The sequence below is a fragment of the Sinocyclocheilus grahami genome, unplaced genomic scaffold, assembly GCF_001515645.1.
Source record: "Sinocyclocheilus grahami isolate Dianchi unplaced genomic scaffold, SAMN03320097.WGS_v1.1 scaffold125.1, whole genome shotgun sequence".
Taxonomy (NCBI): Eukaryota; Metazoa; Chordata; class Actinopteri; order Cypriniformes; family Cyprinidae; genus Sinocyclocheilus; species Sinocyclocheilus grahami.
In genome coordinates this window covers 1,466,200-1,475,990 of record NW_015505304.1, presented here as the reverse complement: position 1 = coordinate 1,475,990, position 9,791 = coordinate 1,466,200, and the positions used below count along the sequence as shown (strand labels likewise).

The window sequence follows — 9,791 nt, the reverse complement described above, 5'->3', positions numbered from 1 at the left end:
TCGATTGTTCTGCACCTTGACCTCGCTCGTTGTTGTCTATTCTATGGACAACAACGTTCGAAAGGGGGGAATTTGTAGCGTCTGGACCACTCCAACACACAATATATATTTTGTTAGCTAGATTTCACAAATACTTTGTAACACCCCAGGACGCCGAACAAGACCCTGGTTTCATGGTAACCCGATACATTTACAACCTTGTGGAATGCGAGCCGGCTCTCATTCTGCTTTCTCCAGAAACAAGGGGTACAAATGCACAGGAGAAATGGACTGTTCTACTAATTAATTCATAGGAAAACCTTCTTTGAATGAACACCCATTTTCTTCAGGCCATTGTGTGTATTATTGCTGTTTTGTATTAATCTGTTGTATTATAGACTATTTTTATTCGTGCTTACGATAAACCACTCATTCATATAAGTAACTCTACCATGTCTAGTATCTATGAATTCGTCTTCGGATGATCTAACTGAGAGTGCATATTACATGCTTATACCTCTGCAACATATTGATGTTCTAAGAATCATTACTAATTTCTGCATCAACACCCAAGTGAATTACATATGCAAAATACCATGCTTAGAGACAAAGGGCCATAAAAACGCAGAACTCCCACTTGAGATTCCGGACTTCCCCATTGGGCAAGCCCATCTTGAGAGGCGTGAATCTCTGCAGTCTTTAAAAGGCCACGCTCCATGTGACACGCCCTGTTGGGTGGTTCAGTGAGATGCTAAGATGAAGATGTGAGAAACGCTTCAGGATACCAAAGCATCTGTGCCAGGCCTTTTCTTCGGCCTAGTCCTTTCCATTCATCAAGTGACACTGACTCAAACTGGTTCTTTTCATCGACCCGAATTCAGCAAAGATCTACGGGAAGCTTTAAGATTTGCATCAGGAATCTCTTTCAGACCGCCGAGACTCGCTAAGTTTCAAACTTAGTCTTATTAATTGATACATTAAGTATCAGTTACACCTTTTTACAAAGGTGTGTTTGAACTTAGAATCTGACGTATCCCTGAAGGCTTTGATCTGTTGAATATACATGCAAAGTGTTCCATAAAATCCATTCTTTATGCCTCTTTCTATGCTGAGTTAAACTTTAACCCTTTCCTATACCAACTGTATGTGTGTGTGTGTGTGTGTGTATGTGTATGTTAGACCGGCTTAATGTGTTTATGTAGTATGTTAGACTAGTTTAAGTGTTTATGTAGTTAATAAAACCTTACTTGTATCACACTTGACGGGTTCATTGTTTACTCATAACCGGAGTCAATAATCATGCAGATTTACGTTACAAGCTTATAGAATTGTACAGTAAGAAAGTTATTTCCCTTAACCAGGAAATCAACGTTCTTAGAATTGACAAGACAGTTGACCCTGAGTGGTCAGCTAAATATCTACAGCGGATCTAAAATATGAATAGTTAATTATAACTAGTTATGGTTAATTATTCATATTTCCCCATGAGCTGATTCGCTACATTAGCACATTACCACACACACTATTTAAGGATTATATAAACCCAATTAAAAGCATCTCAGGGTATTTATGACAAATTAAATTTGAATAAGCTCATTAAGTAACACAAAACAAAATACACTAATGCTTTATTTATAAGATAAATCACCTTCTAAAAGCAACCTATTAATTACGTTCCTTCCCTTGAAATCAAGTAACTCTGACTTCATGATGCATTGCTGCATTAACAGAAATTAATTCATAGTAGCAAATATTAAGTTCCAAGTGCCCAATCAAAGGGAACGCTAATCACTATAATGATGAGTAAAAAAAAACAAATTTTAGGAAAATCAACATCAATTTATGAAGTTAGCTTATGTGACGTTCTCTCAGATATTTCAGTTGTATTGAAAATTCAACATTCAAGATGACTTTGGGAAACGAGTAAATGCAACTAGTGAAAGACAACTGCAGACATGGAGGAAATGGATGAAAAGTCTATTAAGACTCTTTTTCTTTTCTTATTTTTCTGTTGTTATGTTGCACATTAGCAACATGTTAGTGCACTGCTGCCTCTCACTGGTTTATTAATGTCATTGGTTCCTTTGTGGCTACTTGAATATTTGAAGTAAGTGTCACTCAAAACAGTAAGTAAATTGTTTTATTTGCCTTGAAAGTAGCTGTAACTTAATAAAACCTAGTAAGTATAACAACTAAGAAGAAGAAGAAGAAGAAGAAAGAGCTTTATTGCCAAGTATGTTTGCACATACAAGGAATTTGTTATAGTGTCACAAGCATCCAGTACACAGAGACAACAACAACACACAGATAATAAAAATAAGATGTGAATAAAATACACATGCATAAATGTAAACCACAAAAAAAGAATAAATTGTATGTACAGGTGTGCTATAGATAGAATAGGAATAAAATAAAATAAAATAAAGTTGTAGGGATGTACTAGGATTTAGGGTGATAAATAAGTATAAGGTTATTGCACATACTTTAATTGCACAATGGGAGAACATTAACTGTTCATGAGGTAGATTGCCTGGGGAAAGAAACTGTTCTTGTGCCTGGCTGTCCGGAGTTTCAAATCTACAGTAAAACCCATTCAGGTCTTCAGCAAGTTGTTGATTGGCCTCAGTGCTGGGGGATGGTGTCTTGTAGTTGGTGATGTCCTTCAGGCCTTTCCACACTGATGCAGGCTCATTTGCAGAAAACTGGTGTTCTAGTTTTTTAGCGTAGTTCCTCTTGGCCACTCTAATCTCCTTATTCAGTGTGTTTCTGGCCTGATTGTACAATACTCTGTCCCCCCTTTTGTAGGCATCCTCTTTGGCCTGACGAAGTTTTGCTGTGAACCATGGCTTATCATTGTTGAATGTTAAATGAGTCCTGGTAGGGATGCACATGTCTTCACAGAAACTGATATATATGATGTTACAGATGCTGTGAGCTCGTCCAGATCGTTGGTGGCAGCTTCAAAAACACTCCAATCAGTGCAGTCGAAACAGGCTTGTAATGCCTGCTCTGTTTCGTTGGTCCATCTCTTTACAGACTTTACTACAGGTTTAGCAGATTTAAGTTTATGCCTGTAAGTCGGTATAAGATGAACCAGGCAGTGGTCAGAGAGTCCTACAGCTGCTCTGGGGACCGAGCGATATGCATCCTTTATTGTGGAGTAACAATGGTCCAGTATATTACTGTCTCTGGTGGGACATGTAACATGCTGTCTGTATTTTGGCAGTTCACGGGAAAGATTTGCTTTATTAAAGTCCCCGAGAATGATTAAAACGGAGTCCGGGTGTTGTTGCTCTGTCTCTGTGATCTGATCAGCGAGTTTCTGTAAAGCTCGCTAAGTAAATATGACTAATTCAATCTAAGTAAGGTAAACTATTGGATTTTACAGTGTAGTTTTAATTTAATGAGCCCATCCCAATATCAAAACTTGCAGTCTTGGCCACTTGAGAGTGTATGCAAGCAACAGGAAGTAAGTGAAAATGACTGGCCCATGATAAATGCCAGTGCCCTTTATGCCCACTAAATTCATGCTATCGCTAATACACTATCTCTAATACCACTTCAGAGCAGCATCGGAGGATAAGTGTATGCCATCATTCATCACGTTAAGAAACTCACATGCTCCAGAATCACGTGATGTTGAGGAAAATTTTCCAGTTAGATTTTACATAGAATTTGGAAGTAAAATGTAAAGTGCTGCACATTGTATTGATGCTTTTTATCACTTCATTAGTATATGCTACAAACAACTGATCAGACAGTTTATTTCAAAGAATTGATGTTCTAAATGTGTAAATAAAGCTCTGTAGAAACTTTACTTATATTTCCTACAACTTTACATACATATCATATAGTTTTCACGTTCAAAGAGCGCAAGTGCGAGGGACAGGCCCAGTGACTGCCAAAACATAAAATAATATCATAAAATCTAGTAGAAATTACAGAAATTAATTTCTATATAAATGGATGGAAATGGTGCCGATAGCCTTGTGGGCAGCTCTCTCTCCCACTTCGCTTCCTGTTATCACACTGTCCTATAAAGGCAAAAATGCCAAAATATAAAATCTTTTAAAAAATGGATGGAAACAAAGATGTTACTATAATGACTTTTTTTTTTTCTTTTTTTTTTTACAATGTTACTGCTTACCCTGATAACATACATTTCCGGGCCTCATTTGGGTCAAATATGGCACATAGAACTCAGTTCTGGCCAGATTTGGCCCACACACATCAAGCCAATTTTACCGTGAGATGTTTTCATTATTAATTATGCCAAATATGGAATAATTTAACAACTGGTTTGGAAACCAGTATGAAAAAACACAACAACAGACAACAGTGCAGCTGGATTAACCTAAGTAAAATCAGTAAAAAGGAAGTCATGGATAAATCCCTAAAGTTCTATACTATGAAAAAGATTAAATTGATTGTCTAATGTTTCAGGAACTGCTGTAGTTGTTAACGGTCGATTAAACGTGGTGAACATCGTGCGCGAAGAGAAACAACGATAGTGCTGTCGCGGAAACCACGTCAATGACCCCCTCCCCCTCCAGCTTCAGTTCAGAACCACGGTCAGCTCTCCGCGCTGGCTGCTCTCATTATTGTCAGTATTGTCAGTACTGTTCGGTACTCAATTGAAAGACCGCCGGGGGAAACCAGAAAAACAACAGCCGCGAATTTTTTTTTGTTTGTTTTTACGATCCTCCCCGTGTTATCTTCCATTAAATCCGTTATGGTAAACGCAGAGTTAAACGAAGAAAGCACGTAAGCAGCAACTATTTAATTCGGTGGAAGACTACTGGCTGTTGGAGCAGCTTTATCACTCGTGCTGAGGGTAAGTGACACTTTTGATGCAGCGTTTGGATTGTAGGCTGTGGAAAAATAAGCGTCTTCCGTACTTTTTCGTCCTCTGAAGCGAGTTACGGATGTTTCGTTACTAAAAAAAGACGCCACTTGAATTCTCAATTTTGATTTCAGAGAAGCAAGAACTTACATTAAAATGTTGGACCCATCATCCAGCGAGGAGGAGGCGGATGGGGTTGTGGAAGAAGAGCGCAAAGTGGTGGCGGCGCCCAAGGCTGGTGGATGGTAAACGCAGAGTTAAACGAAGAAAGCACGTAAGCAGCAACTATTTAATTCGGTGGAAGACTACTGGCTGTTGGAGCAGCTTTATCACTCGTGCTGAGGGTAAGTGACACTTTTGATGCAGCGTTTGGATTGTAGGCTGTGGAAAAATAAGCGTCTTCCGTACTTTTTCGTCCTCTGAAGCGAGTTACGGATGTTTCGTTACTAAAAAAAGACGCCACTTGAATTCTCAATTTTGATTTCAGAGAAGCAAGAACTTACATTAAAATGTTGGACCCATCATCCAGCGAGGAGGAGGCGGATGGGGTTGTGGAAGAAGAGCGCAAAGTGGTGGCGGCGCCCAAGGCTGGTGGTCCTCGGGTGTCTCCAAGCAGGACCAGCGAAAGCTCTGGTGGGTTGCAGCCAAGCCGAAGCACCAATGCCCGACCAACGAGCCCGAGCCCCTCAGTGGCGATCGAGAAGGAAAAGGACGATTTGGAAAAGATGCAAAGGGAGGAAGAAGAGAGAAAGAAGAGGCTGCAGCTTTACGTCTTTGTGATGCGCTGTATTGCCTATCCGTTTAATGCGAAGCAGCCGACCGACATGGCAAGACGACAGCAAAAGGTAACAGGGCAAAGTCACATGCAACAGATTGCTGTTGAAATGAAGAATTGGTGATCAGCACTCTTCTGACTGTGCAAAAACAGAATTGCAGCATATAGTAGATGATGACTGATTCAGCGCTAATCTGAATCAACGTGAAATGCATCAAATTAATTGATTCCTATTTTCCAATGCATTAAAACTCGAAATGATGCTTTAATGTTTAATTTCAGAGTTGTTTCTCTAAAAAATGTAATGTAAAAGATATAAATGTTATCTCGTGGTAAGTAGCCTTCTCACATCCTTTCTGGTACTTTACTAAAAATATCAAAAATCGAATCTTAATGTGCACCAGGGTAGATAACGGTGCAAAGACAGTAGAAAGTTGTACCGGTGTAGTGCCTCAGTTGCAAAGTGTTATATAACATACAGTTTTGTTTACAGTGTGTACTGACCTGAGCACTTGCAGAGATGCCTTTTGCAATATTGTTACTCAGAAATTGAGCCCATTCACCTCCGCCCCCCAGCATCTCAAATGCCTTCACCAGGATATCAAAATAATAATGACTGTATATGTGTAACTCTCTGAGTAAAATCAAGCAGACCACCTAAAAGAAATGTTTACAAAATGCTCTGAAATTGTTCCACATAAACAAGGAGCCAGTGCACTGCCATATTTTCACTGTTGAAACCTTTTCCAATACTGTATATTGTCAAACGTTTCCAATCAATATCCTGTTGTTGACTGAGTTTGCAGCATGTTGAAGAGAAAAGTGGAGGCTTAAAATACAGATTATCTTATGCTTAAGAAGACTTCTTGTATTTGAGGTGGGACTGGTTTAGATGGAATGGTAGTGGGACATCTATTGTTAGCACTTTAGTGCACGTTTCAGGTGGCGTGTTAGTGTGGCCAAAATAGAATACCACCCATATAATCTTTTACTCTGAGAGTCTCACACTTGTGCAGATTTTTTTTACTAGTGTGTTTTAGAAAAACAGTCCAAAACATGCCAGATAAAACCTTTATGTTACTTTGAATGCTTGTTTTGTGCGTTTGCTGTCAATGGATATCATAAAGATGCATAAATCCAGATGGTTTTTGGGAGTTCATGGGCAAATCCCTTGTGAAAATAGCAATACCACTAGGCATTCCCTCAGGTCCTATGAGGAAAAGTGCTTGATTGTTATTCAGGAATGATGAAATTTGTTTTTACTAGTTGTCATTATCTCTCCATTGCAGTGTGGAGTTGCATGCAAAACATGCTTCTGTCTAAGATTGGTTGATTTAAGATGTTTTACCTATCAAATCCAAGTTTCTGAAAGCTCCAAAGCTCTTTAATCCCGAAAACTAACAAAGAAGCAGCCGTCCCACATTAGCACAATGTTTGATAGATCGAGGCTTGGTGTTTGAGACATTTTCTCCTGGCTTAGATTCAAAGGTAGAGCTCTAACAGAATGAAGTTGTCTTTTATGTCAGGATCTTGAATAATTTATGAGTGTTCATCATATCCATGAGTGCCTTGTTCAAAAATGTTTATCGTATATAGTAGCTTCAGCTTGGAGAGTTTATCATTGTGAAGAGGATATTTGAGAGCCAGTACATTATGTAGTGTTTGAATTTCAGCTCCGCCTAATTTTAAGACTCACTGTGAGTTTCATTTCATGCAATCTAAGGTCAAAAACAAGTCTGTCTGTCTTATTTGGTTGTGTCCCCAGGGGCTTGTTTGCTTGCTTCTATTGTCTTCGGTGCCAGTGCCTTGGGACAATAAAAAGAGTCTCTGTGGGAAGTTATTCTCCAGCCATTGTTGTGTCCTCACAGATAAGACTCATGTGAGACAAAACATCAGTAACCAGCAGGTTTCCTTATATATTGAGTTTTTGTTATACTGTATATTCTTTGTCATTATAGTTCTACAGAATCATTCATAGCCAAGAAAAATCTGATTGGCAGAATTAACCCTTTCACTGGTGAGTTTAAAATATTCTAGCTGTCCCCCCAGAGTGAGTTTTTTTAGGCGACCTTTATTTTAGAACATTTCCCTTTATTGTTTCCATGGCGACGCGTCATGCTTATCATGTGACACACCGCAGCCACAGAAACACTGTATGACAGATACATCGCTTTATTTCAGAGTTCAGAGTTGAGTTTATTTCAGAGTTCAGAGAGTTTTGTTTTTGATGGTAACGCGCCACCGAATACACAAAAAATGGAAGAGAGGGGTGGGGTGAGCAGTAGTTCATTATCATTTAAAGAGACATGCACTGAAACGGATCGCTGTGAACAGAGCTGTTTTTGACAAGGTAAAAAGTGTGCTGTTTTACACGACCATTGAGTTATTTTAAACCAAAGTATGTTGCAGACATTTTATGCAGACCCTTAAGAATCATATCAACTTGTGAAAAATGGGCCTCCGATGTCCCCATTAATCTCAGATTTGGCTTTCTCAATAAAAGATAATAATTAATAATAATTTGTTACATTTATATAGCGCTTTTCTGGGTACTCGAAGCACTTTACATAGAAGGGGGGAATCTCCTCAACCACCACCAATGTGCAGCAACCACCTGGATGATGCGACGGCAGCCATATTGCACCACAACGCCCACCACACACCAGCTTATTGGTGGAGAGGAGACCATCACTGAGTGATGAAGCCAATCAGTATATGGGGATGATTAGGAGGCCATGATGGTCAGAGACCAAATTTGGCAAAGATGCACTGGTCAGTCATACCATACATGTTGGAATAGATGGAAATTCAATACAACTGAGCGCACAGAGATAATAGTTTACACTAGTCATTAGTCAGACATCTTCAGCTAGATATCTGCCATGGTCACACTGAGAAACTCATTATATTTATTCAAGTGATATTCATCGTGTGGTCATATTGTTTACTGTTGTTCAGCAAGTTTTCACTCCGAAATCCAGTCATTACAATAGCAATTCACGCTTTTGAATGTTTCGCGAATTTGCCGCACTGTACAGAAGAAAGCTGCTTGGTTTTCACTTGAGGTTAACGTCCTTAAATTTGAATAAATCCACAAATTTTTGCTAGATTTGCTGTATAATACTGTGTATAGTTGTTGTTGTTGTTATTAAGTTCTGTGGAAATATCAAATTAACATTAGTGTTTGTTTACCTCCCTCCCCCCATCTTTGCTCTAATTACGATGCAGTGACATGCTAATTCACCCGTCTTAAGATTATAAACAGCTCTGCTGTTTTTTATTAACGCAGGACCTGTTCATGCCGCCAGCTAAATATGTAAACTCTTCATGGTGCTTGTTGCTGTCTGCTTCAGAAATGGTAGTTTAGTCAGTTTATTAGTCATGATGACAAGGTGCACACTGTCACATACTTAATGATCAGTAGGACCATGTCAGATGTCTTACGCTGCTGCTGCTCGCTGTCTCCGGCACGTACCCACCCACACACTGAATAGAGAGCCTAATTAAGAAAGCTATTTATTTCCTACAATTTCTTCTCTCTCTTCCTTTCTTTCTCGTTCTCACTCTCTCACACACTAACAGACAGACCAGCACACATTTAGAGACAAGCAGGCACAACAGAAAGACTGTTCAGGGAAGATAGTTACACTGAGCATGCATGCACATCTAAAACCCAGTCAATTATGCCGCTAATGACTTTTGCATAAAACAACAAAAAAAGTCACAAATAGAGACGTTTATTAGGACAGAGAGCAAGAGCTGGCACAATATGGAGTTTGAACTCCATTAACCTCAGTGCCAGATGTGATGTCCAACAACAATATGGTAGTATCTATGTTTAGCTGTAGTAGATTACCTAGGTATTACTAAAGAGCACGCCGCCTTACAGTTGTAAGAGTCAGTCAGCTTTTTTATGGTGGCATCACAATGCTTAATAGAGTGAAACAGTCCTACCATACATTTTCAGCGGCTTTGGCTTCAGAGGCAATTTTCCCATTCACTCATCAGGACTTAAAAAAAGTATTTGTTAAAGAGTTATGAACCAAACCAGCAGACACAAGGTAAATCGCACCATTACGAACTTAGATTTGAAGCAAAAAATTATTTGAAAATTGGACAAAAAAAAAAAAAAAAAAACAGGGGCAAGACTGAATGGTAAAAGACTGGGGGATTAATGGTTTTAGGGGGAGAAAG

General features: G+C 39.1%; 1 protein-coding gene across 1 annotated transcript in view; it reads left to right on the top strand.

The window, feature by feature from the left end:
- Positions 1 to 5,077: 5,077 nt before the first annotated feature.
- The window catches only part of LOC107590158 (calcium-dependent secretion activator 1), a 125,618-nt gene continuing 120,904 nt past the window's right edge, over positions 5,078 to 9,791 (top strand). The window contains exons 1-2 of the mRNA XM_016278774.1: positions 5,078 to 5,166; positions 5,310 to 5,667. Of these exons, the coding sequence (XP_016134260.1) occupies positions 5,332 to 5,667 (336 nt within the window). The 5' untranslated portion in view covers positions 5,078 to 5,166; positions 5,310 to 5,331. The remainder of the gene's footprint in view (positions 5,167 to 5,309; positions 5,668 to 9,791) is intronic.